This window comes from Trichosurus vulpecula, chromosome 4 (assembly GCF_011100635.1).
Source record: "Trichosurus vulpecula isolate mTriVul1 chromosome 4, mTriVul1.pri, whole genome shotgun sequence".
NCBI classification, from domain to species: Eukaryota; Metazoa; Chordata; class Mammalia; order Diprotodontia; family Phalangeridae; genus Trichosurus; species Trichosurus vulpecula.
This window is the reverse complement of record NC_050576.1, coordinates 424,606,473-424,630,672: the sequence shown is the minus strand read 5'-3', so window position 1 is coordinate 424,630,672 and position 24,200 is coordinate 424,606,473. Positions and strand designations below refer to the sequence as shown.

Here is a 24,200-nt window from a genome sequence, read left to right as displayed (position 1 = left end):
TTAAACTGTATACGGAGGGTGTTTCCTTTCCCACGCTAAATGTCAGTTCTTCAGTGGATGACCACATGTGTATATAGGAACTAGATTCATCCCAGGGGAATTAAGTGAGGCTGAGGTTTAAAGTCCATTCCTTGGACAAGAGCAAGTTCTCCCACTGTATGCTGACAAATCAAAAACTCTCTTCTGCTCAATCTCACCCTTCCCTACTCCCCCCCACCCCCTTCCCAAAGCATTCAATGTCACTGCTGGCAAAAGGACTTCAAATTCAAATAAAACATCTCTCTTTCCTGGGAAAACAAAACCTACTGGGTATTGGCCTTGAATCTGGGCTTGTGCCCAAACGCCTGTGCCTCAAAAGGGGTGGTGGAAGAAGAAAAACATATGTTGCATTCAAATGTGCCTCCAAGAGACTTTGGGGATCACTGACAGTGGATGGAGTTGACAGAAAAAAAACCACATCTTTGCAAGTCACTGACTTGACTTCTACTTCTCTTCAAGGTTGAACCTACATGAGGTGAAGCTACATTCTGTCCCTACAAAACACAAAGATTTAAGCTTAACTTTAAAAATTATGTATTAATGCAAAAAGGAATGGGGGTGTGCGTGTGTGTGTGTGTGTGTGTGTGTGTGTGTGTGTTTAAATTTACAGCTGCAGGATTAAAATTAAACCCAACAGCTGCTTTGGAACACTAATTTTTCTAACACAAGGGCTTTTAAAACAATCATTTACTAGTTTGCCTCTGAAACAGAATAGAGCTTATTTGGGGTCTCTTGTTTGTTTGTTTTTCCATAACACAAGAGATGTACAGCATGCTTTTAAATGTACTACAGCCTCATCAACAGAGTTCTTTCTCTGAATGTGTGGTACATGTACGTACACACACACACCTTCTCCCATTTACGCTTGCACAAATGCTATTTTCCATTGACCCACCTCACTTCCACTCCCCAAACCTCAAAGTAACCTCAGCAAACAAATATTCACTTCTTCACGGGGGAATGAGACCTAAATAGTAATGACAATAACAAACTTTTCAATATCTCAGATCTGAAAAGCACTGTGCGCATGTGTGTGCCTGCATGTGTGCCACGTACATGTAATATTATTGTCTGCTAGAAAAGAATTTAGGAAACAATTTATATTTCCTTTCCTGGATAAAACTAAAGTAGCCCAAATTGGGTTACTCTTACCATGAAAATGAAATAAAATAAACACTATGTACCCTAATTCTTAAATATGTTCAATGTTAAACCAAGATTTAGAATGATTTGAGGAAAAGAACATGCTTTATTACACAATGCAGAGTCAGATTTCTCTTCCACGGTACTCCCAGGCCAACACTAGTCAGTGAAGCAGTGGAGTTAAGAGGATTTCCAGCTTCATTTACTACTCAAAACTAAGTGACTAAACAACATACTTAACATTTCTATGTCTTTCTTCTGGAAAGAGCCTCTGTTCACCATCCCTGAACCTCTTCAAACCAAAATACCCCTTGGGTGTACTTTGTGTGAACCAGCTCCTCGGTTAGATTGTAAATTCCTTGAGAATAAGGATTATCTCTGCTTTCATATTTATGTCACTAATAATCAAAAAAGTGTACTTTAACAAGTCTTTCTTAAAAGTTTTTTTCTTCCTTTTCATTCTCTCGTCTTTAAAAGGGGAGTAACTACACTTGCAGCAGCAGTAGCTGTTGTTCGGTCGTCTTTGAGTCACATTCAACTATTCATGATCCCATTTGAGGCTTTCTCAGCAAAGATATCGGTGTGGTTTACCATTTCCTTCTCCAGCTGAGGCAAACAGGATTAAGTGACTTGCCCAGGATCACACATCCAGTAAGTGTCGAGGCCAGATCTGAACTCACAAAGATGAGTCTTCCTTGACTCTAGGCCTAGAATTTCATTCATTGTGTCACGTAGTTGTCCAAGTAGCAGCACAGCACAATGGAGAGAGCAATGGATTTCACATCAGCAGTTTGGGGTTCAAATCCTAGCTTTGTTACTTGCGCTTTGCAAACCTTAACATTCACTAAGTAAACTACGAAAGCTTTAAATTGCACTAGGACTTTTGGGACGCCCTAAATCAATGCTAACTGCTATTATCATCGTCCGATCATCCCTCAGAGAGTCAACTGCTTGGAAGGAAGGAGCTTTGTAAACCTTAAAGAGCACTGTGCATAAAAGCAATCATCGCCTTCCAAGTCACTGATAACCTCAGTGACCAGAAACATTAAATCCAGGCAGTCTCGGGGTCCAAGTGATTGTACGTACTATAAGGAAAGGGGAGGGAATGAATTAATACCCCCCCCCATTTTTTTTTAAAAAGGCAAAAAAAAGTTGCAGAAGGAACAAAGGTCACATTTTTCAAGGACAAAGAAGTAGGAATTAAAAATAAAAAGACTGCCCCTTCTTCATTCTCCCATAGCTGCAGTGTACTGCCTTTTCTGAATCCTTATCTTACTTCAAGATGCGGCTAAAGCTGCATCTCTTTCATGAAGTTCTCTCCCTAAGTTCAAAGTGTTTGTTCCCTCTTCAAACTTTTTACTCCTAAAAATGAATGTGCCGGATGTCTCATTTTCCTCCATTAGCCTTGGCCTGGTCTGAAATGCACAGATTTAGAGACATCCCCACTACAAACATTCATATGGACTACCTGTGCCCGGTCTGCTGTAAAGCGTCATGAGCTCACATTGGTTTGATCAGCCACAGTTCGACACACTCCAACATAGTGACATCACTTGGTCTTCTTCGAGAATAAAGGTCAACAACCAGCTAACCAGCTACCACTTTCCAAGCCATATCCTGCACCATCCTCTGGACCAACGTAAGAACAAGGAGTACTTTGTTTCTGTCTTTTGATCTCTGTCACTGAGCACAGTGTCCCCTGGCATAGTAAGAGCTTAACAAATGTTGAACTAAATTTAATTGGTCAATGTAAGTCCTCATCCTCTGTAGTGCACAAAGACCTCAGAAGGCTGATCGAGGTAATGCACATCAAGGTCATCGACGGTACGGCTCAAATCGGAGACAAGACAGCAAGAGTACACAGGTCACATCCTTCCTTGGGTACTTTAGCGGGCTTGTCTAAGAATGGCTCTTTGTGCCTGAGACTTGCCAACAAACGGGCTAAAGCCCAGGAAGAATTCTACCACTGGCATTTGACACAGGCTAACTTCTTTAAAAGATGGTGACTAAGAGAGGAGTATTCTCCAGAAATGTGAAGCAGGATCCTTCGCTTATTTGTTGTTCCTTTCCCCAGAGGGCCACATCATTACATACGATTAGAAATGCCACTCCCAGGCTGGGCATATCAGGGCTCCTCTTCTCAAGAGCCAACAAATGTTTTTAAAAAACATGACCACCAAACTTGTCTGCTTTGGAACCAGCATATCCTGCTCCTAAAGTGGTAAAACATCGCCCTTCCTCTGGTGAATGTTAAGATCTCTTGGATGCTAGGACTTTCAACAGAAACAATGTCGTTAGTATTCAGGCCTTAGATTCAAACTAGCATCCTTAAGTCCAGAAAAGCATCTGAGATGGTTTTATTTTTAGCATTCAATGTAACAAACATTTATTAGGGGGCCTATCACGTGCTAATCATTCTGGATACAGAGAGAAAAACAAAACAGTCCTTGCCCTCAGGGAGCTTACATTTTACTAGAGAGAAACAATATATACATAAGGAAATAAATACAAAGCACATACAACATAATATAAATTTTGAAGGCAAGTGCAAATTATTAGAGAGATGGAAGATACAGTGGATAGAGTGCTGACTCACAAAGGCCCGAGTTGAATCCTGCCCTATGTGACCTAGGGCAAGATACCAAACCTTGCTCAGTCTCAATTTTCTCACCTGTAAAATAGGTTAATAATAGCACCTACTTCACGGGCTTGTAAGGATTAGAAGTGACAACCTATGTCCTTCTATGTTATGCCAATCTTTAGGACACCTATGCACTCAAACTACAACTTCTCTGCAGTGACACAGGAATTCCACTATGAAAAATGAAACTGACGGACAAGACACAGGTTACCCAATGCTCCCACCCCTAAGGTACTCAGGGCTGGACTCCCAGCTGTTTAGAAATGACCTTCTCTAAATGTTTCATTGTAGAGAAATGGACACAAAGACCCAAGAAGGTGAAGTCACTCATCTAAGATCAGAAGGCTTGTTAACAGAGACGAACAGCGATTCACAAAAGGAAATGCTGACTTTAAAGACTTTGTAACAAAAGTCTATCAAGCATTTTGAACGCTTTGTCTATGATAAAAGAGAGAAGCAGACAAAGTGTTTCACGTCTCCGCTTTCTGGGAACTTTTCCCTTCTTTCTTGGGTGTCTTCTTATTTCTATTCTGCCTCCAACTCCCACCCAGATTCAATTTTAAAAAGAAAACCTGTCCACAGCAGAGATTCTTCTGGTAAGCTCCCTTGTAAGCAAAGCATAAACCACTGAAAAGGCTCTCCCGGGGTAATCTGATTTTAGTTATTTCAATTCAACAAATACATCTACAATGTGGGAAAGCATTGTGGTTGGTGCTAGGGGTACAAAGATGAAAAAGTAGCATTGCCCTTGTACTCCAGGAGTGTACAACCTAGTAAAGGAATGAAATACATAGGCAATGATGATCAAATGTATTACTACTACTACTACTAAAAGTTAGCATATAAATAACTTGGTACAGTTATGTTAATGTGAGAAATATGGGGAACTCTTCTAGTTGTTGGGAGTAGGGTAGAAGGTATTGCAGAAAGCTTCATGGAAGCTAAATTGCACCTTAAAAGGGAAGGAAAACCACTGAGCAAAAGAAGTAAGATCTAATTCTGGAATATCAAGCATCAGTTCCTATATATAGGTTTGAGGTTTTCTCTGCAAATAATTACACAGGGGGTCGCTGGTTCTGCCTTTTCATGAGGAAAACCTTGATTACATCCTATTATTCCACGGCACCCTAAAAAATTCTATGCTCCTGAAAATTTTTAAAAACCTTGCCAAGAAGCAAGGGTGTGGTATAGAGACACTGATAATTTGTTAGTAGCATTAGTAAGGGAAGACAATTAAAATACCATTAAGATTAAATACGCATTTAAAAATTCCAATTAATGTGCTAGATGTAAACGGAGATATTGTAGACTCTGTTTCCTACCAGATCAGAGGCTGTGTAATCACGTCAGTTTTCTCAAAATGCTTCCTATTGGGCAATGCAAGCTCAAATGCCTGCTGAATTTGTATACTTGTATTTAAAACCAAGTTCATTCTTTAGGCAAATGAACCACATCACATGTACCAGGTATGAAGACCTCCTTTACATATCCACAAATTTAGTCTTAGAACTTCTGCTTCCCACCTTCCTTCAAGACTCAGTTCAAATCTTGACCTTCAGCGAGATGCCTCCCTTCCCAGGATCTTTCCTGATGGCCAGGCGCCCTGCACCTCTCTTCATCCCTTTTCTTAGTCTTAGCCCGTCCTCTGAAATCACCTCCCATTTACACTACCTAAAAAAACCGTATTGAGTTGTTGCTCCTAATGAATGGAGCCGCAGAAGTTTTGCCTTTTAGTTGTTGCTGTTCAGGTGCCGTGTCTTCAGGTAGGAGCTCTATGACCGATCACGCAACCTTTCAGTAGTGCTCCAGGCCACTCTGGGAGACTAGAGGTTCAAGAGAAGGTGCCAACCTGAAAAGGCGTTTTCTCACCTGGGAGCTCACTGTATTAATCAAATCACAGGTACAGTCCCCTATCAGAGTGTGTGTGTGTGTGTGTGTGTGTGTATGTGTGTATACATACATACATACGTACATACGTAACTCTATGGATAGATGTGGAAATATATATTATACGTGATATAATACCACATATCACATATAATCTATAAGTACATGTGTGAAAATATACACAGAGACAAATATACAGACACATTACACGCGTATGTCTGTGTGTTGCTGTTGTTATTATTCAGTCACATCCAATTTTTTGTGACCCTATTGGGGTTTTTTTTGGCAAAGATAATGGAGTGGTTTGCCATTTCTCCTCCAGCTCACTGTATAGATGAGTAAACCAAAGCAAATAAGGTTAAGTGACTTGCCCAGGGTCACACAACTACTAAATGTCGGAGGCCAGATTTGAACTCAGGGAGATGAGTCTTCCTGACTCCAGGCCCAGGGCTCTACCTACTGTACCACCTGGCACCCACACACACACACCCACACCCACACCCACACACCCACACCCACACACATTCATAATGCACACACGCATATGTGTATGTGAACAAGCGAGGTGCAACATGGATACATGTGTTTGTATCTATACATGCATACACACAGAGACATATATGCTTATACATATTTCCACGGATAAGTATATAGAATAGAAAGATTTAGATTTGTATGGCACAGGGCACTTTTGTGGTACAGTGGACAGAACACCAGACCTAGAGTCAGGAAGACTCATCTTCCTGAGTTCAATTCTGGCCTCAGACACGTGTTAGCTGTGTGACCCTGGGCAAGTCACTTAACACTGCCTCAGTTTCTTCATCTGTAAATTGGAGGTTCTGTAGTACAAAGTAGAACACAACTTTTCCTCATCAGTGACACTTTGTCAGTGTCAACAACTACACAGCAAAGAGTCTCATTATCTCCCAGGGTTAGTCCAAAGCTCACAGCATTGACTCTTCTGCCTAAACAAAGGACTGAGGTACCTTCAGAAAGCCACTTAAAAGTAAAGTACTCCAGGGAAACAGCTTGTTATAATTAAGATAATTTGGTGAAGATAACTCCAGAGTTTCCTCTCGTGTTTTAATGTGCATAGATTTGAAACCTATTAAGCACAACATATTAACACTGGGCCAACAAGCGTCCTTCCTGACATCGGAGCCAGCATCTCCACAGGGATGTCATCCTGGCTTAGCCACAGTCTGTCTCCTGAAGTCAAGTATTTATTGGCAAATGCTAAGAAAATGCCATAAGTTCAAGTCCTTGTGTTGAAGAGTGACTGAAAAGGATGAAGAAGGTCTGGCTCTATCAGACATCTTCATTTCCTGCCTCACCCCATCCAACATGGAACGTCACCCTTCTATCCCTCAGACAAAGAGTGAAGAGGAACTTCCCTACTACTCAAGAGGCCTTCCTAGTACCTCCGCTTCTCTGAACACAAGAGACTTGGGACAAACAAAAGGTCAGCATCTCTTGATGCCCCAGATTCACACTGGTAAGAAACCACAGATATGAACCCAAAAGGAGTGAGAGAAAGAAAGGAAAGGGAGCGAGAGAGGGGAAGACAAAAGAAGGGGAGTGGGGGAGGAAGGAAGGAGCAGGGGTGATGACAGGAAATGAGGACAGGGAAGAGCAGAGCAAGGAAGAGCAACAGAGAGAGAGAGAGAGACAAAGCAACTCCAATTGAGATAGAAAATCTTAAAACTCTTCTGAATAAACCATTGACAGTGGTGTTGTTGCCAAAAGGTGGCATTATCTGCAATGCCACAGCAGCTACTTAGAAACCTGGTCTACAAGTATAAGCCAGTTTTCCATTGAGCTATAAACACAATGAAGCACTCGGAACATTTCCACATTAATATTGCAACACGCTCAACAGTCAACAGAGAAGTTCACATGGCAATATTGAAAGCCAGTGTTGCAGAACTATGAACATTGATTTTTAATCCTTTAAATGGGTTCCCATGAAAACAATTGTTGAGGATTATTTTTCATCTTTTTGGTTTTAGTTTGAGCTCCAAAGACAAAACCACTATTATAATACAAAAAGGTAGAGAGCTATAGTGGCAGCTTTAGAGATATATTTGAAAAAGTACGTGTGTGGGGTAGAGGTGAGAGAAGGATAAGTAAGTCATTCCAACAATAAACATTTATTAAATACCTACTGTGTACTGTGTGGGGTAGAGGTGAGAGAAGGATAAGTAAGTCATTCCAACAATAAACATTTATTAAATACCTACTGTGTACCAGGTCCTACAAAAAAGTTAATTTTCAAAAATCCATTTGCACATCTTTTAGTAAACCTAATTTGCCAGTATTAATGCAATGATACATTTTTGTCTATCCAAGTACAAACCTTCAAAGTGATATTTTTATTAATATCCTTCTTTGCAGGCTGACTCAATGTCTATGAAGTCCAATTTAATTTCTTTGAGGCCAAGATGCACACAGGTGTTTGATAATCTGTAAGGAAACATTCTATACACTGCTACTGCCACCACACAAATAACACATAAGCACAGGTATAATTTAGGTATATTGCAAGGTGCTTCCTTTCCTCACCCTCAGAATCTCTCTGGAGATGTAAGCGATCCAGTCTTCTTTCAGTGTGTTCCCTTTGGTGTTCTTCACAAGGTCTGTAATGGATCCTGCCCCACAGAATTCCATCACCAGCTAAAGGACAAACAAGACATATAGGGAAAGTGATAAAAATCCAGAGTCATCAAAGAGAGCCATCAGATTCTAGCACATGGCTTTCAATATAGCAAAGGACAAAAAAAGCCATACAAAAAACAGCCGGCTCCCTCTCTTCCCCTCTCCCCTTTCACCTTTAACCACATGAAAAGCAGAACCTGCTAAAAGAGCTAGGCGTGTAATTCTCAGTGTTTCAAAAGCAGAGACAGCCCATTTTCATCATCTAATTAATTCACTATAGTCTGAGCCAGGCGATCTGCCTTTCCATGGGATATTTCACAGGAATACTAACACTGCTCATCACATCTGGAGAAAAATCACTTAAGTGATCGCACTTTGGCACCCACCCTACAGTTTCTCTCGTCTAATAAGGCAGTGAAGACAGCACTCCAATTTGCATCTTCAATGTCCAATTACCAGGACTCTGTTGCCCCTTTTCCCAAATACACATTCAAAGATCAAAAGCATTCAAATATTTCCCCTTTCACACCTATCAACAGTATCTCATTTAGTTTCAATAACAAGGCACCAAACACATTATTAGAAGGGAGAGAGGGACCTCTAAAAGCAGTGAATACAAATGCATCCAGTTCTTTCATACTTTTTATACTACCTAAACCAAACATATAGCAAAGGATTAGCCCCTCCTTTAAAAAAGTAGTATATTTTTGGCCACTAACTAGTTCTCGTATCCTGACCTAGCTTGGCAATGGATGGAAATGTTACTTTTAAATGGCAGATAGTGTGTGTGTGCGTGTGTGTGCGCGTGCGCGTGCGCTTACTCATATACCCACAGAATGCACATTCACAGTAATGCTGAATATTCATGGCAAAACCAAAATCTGACTCAATTAGATTATTATTATTGTTAAATCAAGTAAATTCTAGGTGACCCAAAATGATCAAGGAATAACAATTCTGCTAAATTTTCAACTTAATTGAAAATTAACCAGAAAAACATTCTAGTGTCTGGTATTGTTGATAAAAAGCTACTATTCTGCCTCAGTAAATTTTGTATGTTCTTTGATAATTTAACCGCCTGTACTTTTGTCAGTGACCTGAGTTCAAATCTAGCCTCAGACACTCACTAACTATATGACCCTGGGCAAGATACTTAACCTCTGCTTGCCTCAGTTTCCTCACTTGTAAAATGGGAGGAAAAACAGCACCCAACTCCTGAGGTTGCTGTGAGGATCAAGTGGGATAATAGTTGTAAAGCACATAGCACAGAGCCTGCACATAGTAGGTGCTATGTAAATGTTGGCTGTCACTAAACCAGAGCACGATTCTGATTGTTTACTCTCAGGTAAAAAGACTGAGCTGAATTAATGCAGAGTTATCCCCTCCACATCACGACTTTCCCCACCATGGTTTCAATATACTGTGGGTTGACATAAGAAATTAAATGGGAACTTTTGGGGAGTTACGTGGAAGCTGCAGGCGACGTGGAAAGGCCATCAGACAACACAGAAAAAGTTTAGAAACTCTGAGATATATACATAAAATATATGCATAGAGTTGTGCGACACCAATATATTTTATCTTTTAATACCATAATAATTCAGGCATCTTTTCTGCTGTGAAGGGAGCGCCAAAACGTTTTACAGATTTTCCAGATCAATGGGGATGCTGCCCCTCTAACCCCTTCAATGTGGAAGGGATAGCTGTATATTGATCCCAGACTATCCCCTCAAAGTTGATATTTAGTTGGCTGTTTGGTTTTTTTTATAAAATTAAATCCCAAATGTGAATTTGTTTACTTGAAAGATGCTCCTCAAGGAAAAGACTTAGGAGGGAAAATTCAACTAAATTTACATAGGTGGATTTTACTGACAAAAGTTTCCAGCTTTATTTCCAGGTGTATAAATTTCTTGCTTCTTTGTTGCACTACCTAAAATGTGTCATGGTATATATATCTGTAAGAGTTACGATCATTATGCACAAAATCTGAGCCTAAAATTTAAAATGCACACACACACTGATTACAGATTCAAGCAAGTCAGTCAGTGCATCGTATTACTTCCAGGAAAATTTATGAAAATTTAATATACAATCATTTATGGAGTATCTTCTCCTTCATTATGTGCCTTCCAAATTGCTTTTTCCCTAACCCACTACTATTCCTCTCTATGGCTTTCCTATCTATTATTCTCAAAATATGACACAAGAGGTCAGGGTAAAAAACGTGCTTTGGCAAATCTTTGCTTACCCATAGTTGGTCATCATGTCCTGGAGGACTCTTCTTAATAAAAGCACCATAGTATGTTGCAATATTTCTATGATGAGAATATTTTTTCAGCATATTTATCTCCAGTTTGATTTCTTCCTCTTCATCCTTTGGGGGAAAAAATAGAAAATACATGTCTCAAAGGATGCCTATTATTCCACTTTACTCCAGAAGGAAAGGGAAAACAAAGTTCTAGGTCCCCTTAACAGCAAGGGAGATCCAGACGCCCTTATTCTTAGGCCAAGAATTTGGTCTAAGCAGCAATACATAAATCATAAAGGATAAATAACCATCTGCAAAGCAACAAAGTCCACTGTATTGAATACTACTGTCCCTTAGGCCTTTCTGGGCCTTAGTCTCCTCATGTCCAAAAATAAAGGGGGCACAACTGGTCTCTGAGATCCTTAAGGACTTTAGAAATCCATGGATCTTGTGATCTGAACAGACTGTGGCTGAAGATCAAGGGCGTATTTCTGGACACACAACCTAACACAAGGACGGGTGAGGTTTAATATAATATAGTCATCCAGAGTAAAGGATCCCTTCAGAGGTGCCTTGAGAGGTCAATACAGTAAGTAAAAGACAGGAGAGTCCACTAACTCAGAAAGAATAAGCCACTGCTACTTGCCGATGCTCCTTCTGGAGGCCTCTTCAGGAAGTGCTGTTAAACTGAGACTCTTTCTTAGCTTTATTCAAACACAAAACTAGGAAAGAGAGGGAAGACTGCCCAGTAGGCAGAAAAGGAAGACTAGATGCACTTGCCATTAAAGACAGTTAGAAGGTCCCAACCTCCTTTCTCACTCCATATAGAGACCCTTTGGAAAGAGGCGGATCTGCACCCATTTGGGTGTTCTGTTCTTCTATGTTGGAGACCCCTAAATCTTTTTTGTGGCATAGACCCCACCCCACCTCATCCAACCTCGGGCAATCCAGTGAGGCCTATGGACCCCTTCTAAGAGGAATGTTTTCTTTGTTTTTTTTTTTTTTAATAATTGAAGGAAATCCTAAATTTCAGTTAAAGGAGAGTTAAAATGCAAAGTGTCATTTCTTTCCTATTCAAGTTCATGGACCTCTCTAAAATCTATTCATGGGCAGAACTAAGTGAGAGGCAGATAAAACATTTACCAAGTGCTCACTCTGTGCCAGGCACTGTGCTGAGAGACAAGTGGCAAGTCAGGACAAGAGCTCCTCCTCCCTCGACATGAAATCAGACAACTAACCGTAAGATGGAGCAATAAATGGATGAGTGTGACCGACATGAGTCTCCAATCTCTCTGCGAAAAGATTCCTACTTCAAAATCTGTTCCATCTTGGATACTTTAATGGTAGAATTTCAGAAAAGACATAATTAGGCTCCATCCGAATCTCCCCACTTCCTGCTTCCTTACACAAACACGCTGATATGCTCTCCCCAACCACAGCTCGAGAGCCCGACCTCCAATTTTGTTGTTTTGGTTTGGTTTTTTCCCTTTCATTCAGGGAGGGAGAAGCTGAGGATGGGATAAGAGAACTTTTCATATCTGAGCCCTCTTTTGGTTGAACCTCTCTCATCCCTAACCCCAAGGATGGATTCACTGACAGGAGAGAAGGTAAGATTTCAAAAAAGAACTGTAACTTTCAGCTTCAGTGAACACCATTATCAATTAAGCACTGAAGAAGACCAGAAATTAGCACTATAAGAAAGCTCTGACTTGTAGCTGAAAGAACAAGAGACTTGAGAGTCAAAAGACCCAGGTCAACACCCCATTTCTCGAACTTCCTCGTTGTGGGACCTCAGCCAAATTCCTTCCACTTTCCAGGCCTTGGTTTCAGCTGTAAAATTGAGACACTGGACAGATGATGTCCTTCTCAGCTATAACATTCTGTGATTTCATATTTTTGGTAAATAATGAAACCAAGAACGTGTTTAATGATCTTGGAGCAGACATATTCAGAAGTTAGCTCTTGAATCACACACATCTCTGTATCAGGTAATCTTAGACTCCTCGACCCCTGAATATATTGGAATAGATTCAGTAGGGCAGGAAGCAGCCATGTATCCCTTCTGGTTGATAACAATTTCCAACACAGCTCCAGGCACATACCACTTTTAGAGGTCATTCATATGTGGCCTATTATGTCACTCCTTAACACTATGAAGATAGCTAGGTGGTGCAGGGGACACTAGAGTCAGGAAGTTTTGTTTTTTTTTTTTTTTACTTCTGAATGATTTTTTAATTTTTTAAAATTTTTTTATTTTTTTTTTTTGAGGCAACTCCATCCTGCCCTATTCTGGCAAGCTTTTTTTTTTAACCATTTTTTTAAAATTTATTTAACATATTTAGTTTTCAGCATTGATTTTCACAAGAGTTTGGATTACAAATTTTCTCCCCATTTCTACCCTCCCCCCCACTCCAAGATGGCGTATATTCTGGTTGCCCTGTTCCCCAGTCAGCGCTTCCCTCTGTCACCCCACTCCCCTCCCATCTCCTTTTCCCTTCCTTTCTTGTAGGGCAAGATAAATTTTTACACCCCACTGCCTGTGTATCTTATTTTCTTGTTGCATGCAAAAACATTTTTGTTTGTTTTTGAACATCTGTTTTTAAAACTTTGAGTTCCAAATTCTCTCCCCTCTTCCCTTCCCACCCACCCTCCCTAAGAAATCAAGCAATTCAACATAGGCCACATGTGTATCATCATGTATAACCCTTCCACAATACTCATATTGTGAAAGACTAACTATATTTTGCTCCTTCCCAACCCATCCCCCTTTATTGAATTTTCTCCCTTGACCCTGGCTCCTTTCAAAAGTGTTTGTTTTTGACTGCCTCCACCCCCATCTGCCCTCCCCTCCATCATCCCCCCATTTTTTTTATCTTCTTCCCTCCTCTTTCCTGTGGGGTAAGATTCCCAATTGGGTATGTATGGTATTCCCTCCTTAGGCCAAATCTGATGAGAGCAATGTTCACTCATTCCCCCCTCATCCGCGCTCTCCCCTCCTCCCACAGAACTGCTTCCTCTTGCCACCTTTATGGGAGATAATCCATCCCATTCTATATCTCCTTATCTCCCTCTCTCAGTATGTTCCTCTCTCATCCCTTAATTTCATTTTATTTCTTTTAGATATCTTCCCTTCATCTTCAACTCACCCTGTGTCCGCTCTCTCCCTCCCTCCCTCTCTCTCTCTCTCTCTCTCTCTCTCTCTCTCTCTCTCTCTCTATATATATATATATATATATATATATATATATATATATATATATACACACATAGATATATACATACACATTCACCCATATATATACATAAACATATGTATGCATATTCCCTTTAGCTACCCTAATACTGAGGTCTCATGAATCATACACATCATCTTTCCATGTAGGAATGTCAACAAGACAGTTCACCTTTAGTAAGTCCCTTGCAATTTCTTTTTCTTGTTCTTTTTCTTGATTACCTTTTCATGGTTCTCTGGATTCTTGTGTTTGAAAGTCAAATTTTCTATTCAGTTCTGGTCTTTTCACTGAGAAAGCTTGAAAGTCCTCTATTTTATTGAAAATCCATATTTTGCCTTGGAGCATGATACTCAGTTTTGCTGGGTAGGTGATTCTAGGTTTTAATCCTAGCTCCATTGACCTCCGGAATATCGTATTCCAAGCCCTTCGATCTCTTAATGTAGAGGCTGCCAGATCTTGGGTTATTCTGATTGGGTTCCCACAATACTCAAATTGTTTCTTTCTGGCTGCTTGCAGTATTTTCTCCTTGATCTGGGAGCTCTGGAATTTGGCGATAATATTCCTGGGAGATTTCTTTTTGGGATCTATTTGAGGAGACGATCGATGGATTCTTTCAATTTCTATTTTGCCCTGTGGCTCTAGAATATCAGGGCAGTTCTCCTTGATAATTTCTTGAAAGATGATATCTAGGCTCTTTTTTTGATCATGGCTTTCAGGTAGTCCATTAATTTTTAAATTATCTCTCCTGGATCTATTTTCCAGGTCAGTGGTTTTTCCAATGAGATATATCACATTATCTTCCATTTTTTCATTCCTTTGGTTCTGTTTTATAATATCTTCATTTCTCATAAAATCACTAGCTTCCACTCGCTCCAATCTAATTTTTAAAGTAGTATTTTCTTCAGTGGTCTTTTGGACCTCCTTTTCCATTTGGCTAATTCTGCCTTTCAAGGCATTCTTCTCCTCATTGGCTTTTTGGAGCTCTTTTGCCATTTGAGTTAGTCTGTTTTTTAAGGTGTTGTTTTCTTCAGTGTATTTTTCGGTATTTTTTTGGGCCTCCTTTAGCAAGTCCTTCACTTGTTTTTCATGGTTTTCTCGCATCCTTCTCATTTCACTTCCCAATTTTTCCTCTACTTCTCTAACTTGCTTTTCCAAATCCTTTTTGAGCTCTTCCATGGCCTGGGACCAGTTCATGTTTTTCTTGGAGGCTGTTGGTGTAGGCTCTTGCACTTTATTGGCTTCTTTAGGCTGTATGTTTTGGTCTTCTTTGTCAGCAAAGAAAGAATGCAAAGTCTGAGACTGAATCTGGGTGCGTTTTCGCTGCCTGGCCATCTTCCCAGCCAACTAACTTGACTTATGGGTTTTTCAGTGGGGTATGACTGCTTGTAGACTAGAGAGTTCTATGTTCCACGTTTGGGGGGGAGGTGCCAGCTCTGCCACACCAGCACTGCTCCTTCCCCAACCCCCAACCCAGACTGGGCTTAGATCTTCAGCAGGCCTTGCACGCCTGCTCTGATCCGCCACTTAATTCCTCCCACCAGGTGGGCCTGGAGCCTGAAGTAACAACAGCTGTAGCTGCCCCACCTCTGCTGCCCCCGGGGCTGGAAGCTGAACCGGGAACTCCTTCTACTCCTGCAGCTTTTCCCACTAACCTTCTCCGCAGTCTTTGGTGTATGTGGGTTAAGGAGTCTCGTAACTGCCGCAGCTCACTGATTCAGGGTGCTAGGGCCCCCTCCGCCTGGCTTCTGGTCTGGATGGTCCACGCTGCTCAGGCTGGGTTCTGCTCCACTCCGTTCCCAGCTCCCAACTCCGTGTGGGATAGACCTCACCCAGAGACCATCCAGGCTGTCCTGGGCTGGAGCCCTGCTTCCCTCTGCTGTTTTGTGGGTTCTGCCGTTCTAGAATTGGATCAGAGCCATTTTTTATAGGTTTTTGGAGGGGCTCGGTACGGAGCTCACACTAGTTCCTGCTTACCAGTCGCCATCTTGGCTCCGCCCTCTAGAGTCAGGAAGTTTGAGTTCAAATCCAGGCTCAGGACTTTACCCTGGACAAATCACTTAACCTCTGTGCCTGGGTTTCCTAATCTGAAAAACAGGGCCGTTAAAAGCACCTCCCTCCCAAGGCTGTTATGAGCATAAAAGGAGACGATATTTATAAAGCGCTTTGTAAACCTTAAAAACACTAGTTGCATGAAAACTGTATGTGCATGCTCATTTCTCACTGCCAAACAAACAGTCCCAGATTAAACCAAGTAGCAGCTAGCAGAAGTCAATAATTTCTGATAGGCAAAGTGAAAACATTTGAAATATTGTAATAATACAAAGAAATGTGGCATTTTGTACATCAACTTGGAGAGACTTTAGCTGATGTTAAATTTGATTAATATCCTAGAATATGTTTCTCTTTAAAAAAAATTTGGGACCTTATTTCAAGAAGCATAAACCTTTTTTTTTTCTTTTAAGCCTTTTTAAAAAAAGCATACGTGATATTTTCAGGTCTTTCCACAGTCATTTAAATTATTTATTATTAATTTTTTTAGCTTTTAAAAGAGTATCAATTATCTCTTCCAAGCCTTCCACTAAACTAGGTGCCCTCGGTATTCTTATCCACCTTTTACAGACAAGGAAACCAAGGATGGAATTCACCCAAAAAAGGTAACACCTCAGAAGGGACAGGATTTGAACCTGAGATTTCCTAATTTAAAGTCCCTGACTCTGTCTGTTATACCACACTGCTTTTCGTACTGTTTAATATATAAATCTCTACAAAATACATAGCTGATAATTCGTTTAACTCCATTCCACCAACAGAGAAATAGGGGCAAGAGAAAGTAAAAATAAACTTGTCCATTGTCCCTAACATAACCAAAAAGGATACCTAATTATAATATTCCTACTTCATTTTCTGCTTCTTGTACACTCTCACATTCATACAAAGGGTGTCCTTGGATAAGAATGACCACAAAGTGTTGGCACAGCGTTACTGTAGAGTGCATTACCTCCTGACTCACCACAGTCCACCTCCTACGCTATCTGGGGATTCTTCATGAGCCTTCTGGCCAAAAACTGACGTGAGATCGCCCAACTAATCTTGTGGGATCTAAGAAGTCCCTAGTAAAAAGTCAGCACGTGACTTCAGCCATAAACAAACGCATGTTGGAAATGACAGCAATGATACTCCTGGGGCATGGATCATATTTTATTGTGTCTAGTTCTATGGCAAAAAAAAGGAGCCAAATAATCCATTTACCACAACTGAGTTGCTAATTAAATAAAAAGTCAGCTCAAATTTGCTTTACTCCTTTTATAATATCAGTAAATTTAAAAGGATCTAGTGACTTAAGACCATACCGATTTTTTTTTAAAAAGGAAAAAACCAACAACACTCAACAAGAACCATTTTTCTGAAGGAAGGAAGGAAGGAAAGAAGGAAGGATGGAAGGAAGGAAGGAAAAAAGCTGATTAAGCCATTCTCACTTCCTAGCACAAAAAGAAAACCAAACTAAAATCCTTAGGCTCTTTCTCAAGAGAAACTGACCACATAAGGATGTACTTCATCTAGCTTTTCTGATGTTAACAAATGCCCTCCAGAATTTTAGATCTCAGTCATCTTAACCCAACAGGAGAGTCTCGAACACTGGACAAGTCTTTAGGGGAAGCTTGAATGTTTTCAGAACCTGCTAGGTTAAATAAAATGGGCTCTTAATAGCAGTTAACGTTCTTATCCATTACACAGCTTAAGCTTTTATACCCTCAAGAAAGCGGGAGGAGGGAGAGGAGGAAAACCTTACTCTCATACACTTATCTAGCAGAGAATTAGGGCATGGAGAAGAGATAAGAAGTGTGGGTACTAAAAGTTTATTGTGATAAATATTGCTGGTAAGTTCTTATACACGATATAAAAATTTAAATACCAGCAAGCTTGGCAATACTTGGAGAGCTCCAATACGACTGTAACCTCCTAAACATCCTCTGAAAGTAATCAAATCAAATGAACCTGCCAGAAAGCCAACTTCCAAACCAGAAAGCAAGTTCTGGAACGGATGACACCCGGCAACCATCAGAACACTGTTCTCCCACTGAAAGTGCTTCACAAACCACAGGGATGCAGGCTAGTGGCAGGCGGTCCCTTAGCACTCCCCCTCCCCCGTATCCTCACACAAATTGATGACAACACACTTCCTGGAATGGAGAGGTGCTCAGTAGGACTGAAATCTGGAGTAGCCAGCCTGGAGAACACACATCCACGACAGGCGTGGTACTTGCCAAGGGTTCTGTTAAATGGAATTAGAATCCTAATTATTATTGCCACAGATACTATAGTTTGTTATTTTTTAAAACCCAGTATGATAAAGTAAGCCTCTGGTTTCAAATCACCCTTTGGACGTGAGGTTTTAACTAAAACCAAATTTGGTGACCTTGACACAGGGCTTTAACACCCCCCCCGCACACCTCCTTTTATTTATTCAGATGACCCCCCAAAAAAGTGCTCATGGCTGCATATGAGATTAAGTTGCATTGGCAGGACCAGGCAAGCACATTTGTTTATCCTGTACACCTCTGCTGAGCCCACACTACTTTTGCCATCACCCTCCCCCTCATCTGGGAGCTACTCTTGTGTTAAAAATTTTTTTGTCAAAAAAGACAAGGATGACTCAAAAGGAAAAAGCTGTCTTTCTTGGTGAGTGGAGCAAGACTCAGACCTTTTTTGCCCAATAGGAGAGGCAGCTGGTAACCTCCATTTAGTCATCTGATGCAGCTGACACCAATTGCCATTTTGGATTATAACCAATGGGCACAAAACTCTCACAGAAAAGATCCTTGTCTCTGCCAGTGATGAAACTGGGGTAGGAGTTTTCACTTGCCTTCACTCACTTTTATTGAGGCCAGAGAGAAAAGGGGAAGGGAGGGGCTTCAAATCTTTGATCATTTTGCAGGCAGATATGTGACTAAAAAGAAGTTGTAGCAACATGGCAGGAGGTTCCATCTTCTTTACATTGGAGTAGACACGAATGGCTATTCACAGTTCTCAGGTAACATTAAAATGCCACTCAAGGCGGGGTGGAGCCAAAATGGCAGCTGGAAAACAGGGCCTTGTGTGAGCTCCCCACCATGTCCCTCCAAAAACCTATAAAAAACGGCTCTGAACAAATTCTAGAGCTGCAGAACCCACAAAATAGCAGAGGGAAGTAGGGATCCAGCCCAGGACAGCCTGGATGGTCACTGGACGAAGTCTATCGTGCACAGCGGGGCCCAGCGTGGGCAGCAGCAGGACCAACCAGACTAGGAGCTGAGCGGAGCGGGCCCTAGCACCCTGAATCAGTGAGCTGCAGCAGTTTACCAGACTTCTCAACCCACAAACACCAAAGACAACAGAGAAGGTTAGTGGGAAAAGCTGCTGGGGACAGGGTGATAAGAGTTCCTGGTTCAGCCACTGCCCTGGGGGCGCAGCAGGGATGGTGCGGCTACAGAACTACAGCTGCAGTTGCTTCACTGGGTGGGAGGAATTAAGTGGCGGATCAGAGCTGGAGTGCAAAGCCTGCTGAAGATCTAAGTCAGGTCCAGGTTGGTAGTTCTTGGGGAAGGAGGAGTGCTGGTGTGGCAGAGGTGGCTGTATAGATATAGCTCTGAAATCAACGGCGCATCCCCTCAAGCTTGGAACAAAGTACTCTTTACTCTACAAGCAGTCACACCCTGACGAAAAACTCAAGGGTCAAGTAAGTTGGCTGGGAACATGGCCAGGCAGCGAAAACCCACTCATTCAGTCTCAGACTTTGGAATCTTTCTTTGGTGACAAAGAAGACTAAAACATACAGCCAGAAGAAGCTAACAAAGTCAAAGAGCCTACATCAAAAGCCTCCAAGAAAAAACATGAACTGGTCGCAGGCCATGGAAGAGCTCAAAAAGGATTTGGAAAAGCAAGTTAGAGAAGTAGAGGAAAAATTGGGAAGAGAAATGAGAAGGATGCGAGAAAACCATGAAAAACAAGTCAATGAACTGCTAAAGGAAGCCAAATGTAAAAGGAGGTCCAAAAGACCACTGAAGAAGATACTACTTTAAAAATTAGATTGGAGCAAGTGGAAGCTAGTGACTTGATGAGAAATCAAGATATTATAAAACAGAACAAAAGGAATGAAAAAGTGGAAGACAATGTGAAATATCTCACTGAAAAAACCACTGACCTAGAAAACAGATCCACGAGAGATAATTTAAAAATTACTGGACTACCTGAAAGCCATGATCAAAAAAAGAGCCTAGATATCATCTTTCAAGAAATTATCAAGGAGAACTGCCCTGATATTCTAGAAGCAGAGGGTAAAATAGAAATTGAAAGAATCCACAGATCGCCTCCTGAAAAAAATCCCAAAAAGAAAAACTCCTAGGAATATTGTTGCCAAATTCCAGAGTTTCCAGGTCAAGGAGAAAATACTGCAAGCAGCCAGAAAGAAACAATTTGAGTATTGTGGAAAAATAATCAGGATAACAGAGGATCTAGCAGCTTCAACATTAAGGGACCAAAGGGCTTGGAATACAATATTCCAGAGGTCAATGGAGCTAGGATTAAAACCAAGAATCACCTACCCAGCAATACTGAGTATCATGCTCCAAGGCAAAATATGGACTTTCAACAAAATAGAGGACTTTCAAGGTTTCTCAGTGAAAAGACCAGAGCTGAACAGAAAATTTGACTTTCAAACACAAGAATCAGGAGAAGCATGAAAAGGTAAACAAGAAAGAGACATCATAAGGGATTTACTAAAGTTGGACTGTTTTGTTTGCATTCCTACATGGAAAGATGATGTGTATGATTCATGAGACCTCAGTATCATAGTAGCTGAAAGGAATATGTATGTGTGTGTCTATGTATGTATATGTGTAGGTGTGTGTGTGTGTGTGCGTGCACGCGTGCGTGTGTGTATAGACAGAGGGCACAGGGTGAGTTGAATATGAAGGGATGATATCTAAAAAAAATAAAATCAAATTAAGGGATAAGAGAGGAATATATTGAGAGAGGGAGAAAGGGAGAGATAGAATGGGGTAAATTATCTCACATAGAAGTGGCAAGAAAAAGCGGTTCTGTAGGAAGGGAAGAGGGGGCAGGTGAGGAGGAATGAGTAAATCTTGCTCTCATCAGATCTGACCTGAGAAGGGAATACCATATACACTCAATTGGGTATCTTACCCCACAAGAAAGAAGGAGGAAGAAGATAAAAAAGGGGGATGACAGAAGGGAGGGCAGACAGGGGGAGGAGGTAATCAAAACCAAACACTTTCATAAAGGGACAGGGTCAAGGGAGCAAATTCAATAAAGGGGGATAGGTTAGGAAGGAGCAAAACATAGTTAATCTTTCACAACATGAGTATTGTGGAAGGGTTTTACATAATGATACGCATGTGGCCTATGTTGAATTGTTTGCCTTCTTAGGGAGGGTGGGTGGGGAGGGAAGAGGGGAGAGAATTTGGAACTCAAAGTTTTAAAAACAGACATTCAAAAACAAACAAAAAAAAGTTTTTTCATGCAACTAGGAAATAAGATACACAGGCAATGGGGTGTAGAAATTTATCTTGCCCTACAAGAGAAGAAGGGAAAGTGGGGAGTGGGATAACAGAAAGGAGGGCTGACTGCGGAACAGGGCAACCAGAATATACGCCATCTTGGAGTGGGTGGGAGGGTAGAAATGGGGAGAAAATTCGTAATTCAAACTCTTGTGAAAATCAATGCTGAAAACTAAATATATTAAATAAATGAAATAAAATTTTAAAAAAAGAAAAAAAAAGAATGGGCAAAGTAGTGCAGATAATAAAACTCACATCCCCCCCCCCCTTCAAAATGCCACTCAAGAGTCCTCTCACTGATATACATCCCCATTTTGCTAATGGTAATTAGTTGTCTGGCTAGCAAGAAAGGGAAAAAATAATTCTCCAACACATCAGCTGACTGGACTCTAGCACCATCTACTCCTAGAATCCTATGTATGGCTAATTGACTTCCCAAATCGTGAATGCGCCGCTTCCCTATTGGACAAAAAATAAATGCTATTTACTGAAGATCAAAAACTGGAGGAAAAAAATGAACAAATTATTTGTCATCCTTTTTTCGAAGTCTGAGGACCTTTAACGGGTAAAGCCATGCCAGGTATGCTACAAAATAGAAGTCCTCAAACAGTTGTAACATCAGAAATTCAACCCAGATCTGCCCTTGGATTAAAGGCAGTAAGACCAGTTCTTTGACCAGCCTTGAAGGCAAGAAGTTCTGCCTCTGACATGGTTGCGTAACCCTATTAAAGTTATTTAACAGCATTTTAAGCCACTGGCATGAAACTCAAATAGAAATTTGGGTGACATACTGACTCAGAAAACCACAGATTAACATTATCTGTGTTGTATTATATTTTTATTTATTTTATTTCACTGAACAAATTTTTACAATTACATTTTAATGTGGTTCTTGCATCCTTGGAAGTTGTACAGGTACAGAAAAGCGCTTATTATAGTACTTGGTCATTCTGTATAGATTTAGTAAGCACCTACTATGTCCCAGGTACTGTTCTATGCAAGAGTAAAGCAAAAGATGAAAAAAAATACATTAAAATGGTAAAGACGGTACACTCTTAGAAAAATAAACAAGAATTCTTAGCACCCAACATCCAGTCCCACAATCCCAATCCCCTCAAACTCAGGATATACACAGCCTAGTTTCTCTCTTCTTCCCCCAGATCTGTTCCTCCTCACTTCACGGTTTCTATCAGAAGCGCCACTATTCACCCTGTTTTTCAGAATGGAAATTGTGGTGTTAACTCTGATTCTTTTTTCTTCCTCACCTCCCACACCCAGTAAGGAGCCAAATCTCGTCAATTCTAGTCCTTGGATCAGGCCCCCTCCTTTCTATTCCCAGGGCTGCCAGACGTTTCTTAGCACAACAGCTTCTCCTTGCTTCCAGAGGCTGACCTCTGATGCACGTTTCCCCTAAGCTGTCATATTAACCTTTCCTTAACACATTTTCAATCATACCTCTCTCTTGAAACCCTTTCTAGGCTTCCTGCTGCCGCCTCAATACAATCCAAACTCTTTAGCCATCCTCAGCTGAATGAGAGTACAAAGCTGCCGATGGTCTTCCTAAAATCCAGGTCTCACCATGTCATTCCTCTGCTCAATAAACTCCACCATCTCCCTAATGACTCAAGGATCAAACAGAAAATCTACTACTTGGGGCTTCTGAAGACCTCCACAAATCTGGCCCCTTCCTAGCCTTCCACTGCCGTGAGTGGACTGTTCTCCCTCCCTTGCCTCCAAATCCTGGCTTTCCTGGCTTCTTTCAAGACTCAACTCAAATTCTACCTTCAGTTGAAAGGCTTTCCTGGTCCATCCTCCCCCTACTACCCACATATCATCCTTCCAATGCTTTCCCTCTGAGACTTCCTCCCATTTACACTGCATATATCTTGTTTGTAAATAGTGCATTCTGCCTCTCCCATTACAATGTTACTTCATCAAGGGCAGGACTATTTTTTGCCTCTGTTGATGTTGTCAGTTCACTGGGCACATAGTGCAGGCGCTGAATAAATGCTTATTGACTTGACTAAGTTAATCTAGGATTCAGGGCCCTCTCCAATCTAGCACCAACCTCCATTTCAGCTTTTACCTCATCCTACTCTTCTCCATGAACTCTAGGGCCGCTTAACACTTAACATCCTCCAGCACACATTTCATCATCTCCTGCGTTTCTGCCTTGGTGTACGTGTGAAATCACTCTCTTCCCCACTGTCCCCAACACCCACCTCTGTCGCTAAAATCCTAAAAACCTCTGAAGATTAAACTCAAATGCCATGTACCCCAGGAAATCTTTCCTGACCTTCTCTGTGATAAATGACCTCTCCCTCATCAGACTTCACATAACATTTTGTATTCCTCTGAAGTTTATCGTGATTGACTTTTGTCTTAAGCAGCTAGGTAACATAGTGGCCAGTGACAGACTTGGAATCAGGAAGACGCAAGCTCACATTCTGGCTTAGACACTGACTAGCTGTGTGACTGTGGGACAAGGCACTTAACTTGTCTGCCTGTCTCAGTTTCCTCATCTGTAAAACGGAGAGCATTTTACCTCCCAAGGCTGTAATGCACTTTGGTAGCCTTAAAGCTACGTAAGTGCCAGCTACTGTTGTCGTTGTTATAATGAGTATGACTGTGTAGGTGTTATATAAGCCCCATGAGTACAGGAAGACTATATCTTCTCTTTGTATGCATCCACCCACCATCTACCACAGGTGGCATTTTAATAAATGTTGGCTGTCTGGAAACGCATTTCTTTCACTCAGATGCTCATTTTGCCTGGTCAAGTCCTGGCATAAAGTTCT

The 24,200-nt window shown here is 41.1% G+C and overlaps 1 protein-coding gene across 13 annotated transcripts in view; it reads right to left on the bottom strand.

The window, feature by feature from the left end:
• The window catches only part of MAP4K4 (mitogen-activated protein kinase kinase kinase kinase 4), a 287,410-nt gene that overhangs the window by 82,783 nt on the left and 180,427 nt on the right, over positions 1-24,200 (bottom strand). For all 13 annotated transcript variants that reach the window (XM_036753590.1, XM_036753591.1, XM_036753595.1 and 10 more), the window contains exons 4-5: positions 10,614-10,739; positions 8,273-8,383 (exon numbers count right to left, since the gene is read on the bottom strand). In XM_036753590.1, the coding sequence (XP_036609485.1) occupies positions 8,273-8,383; positions 10,614-10,739 (237 nt within the window). The remainder of the gene's footprint in view (positions 1-8,272; positions 8,384-10,613; positions 10,740-24,200) is intronic.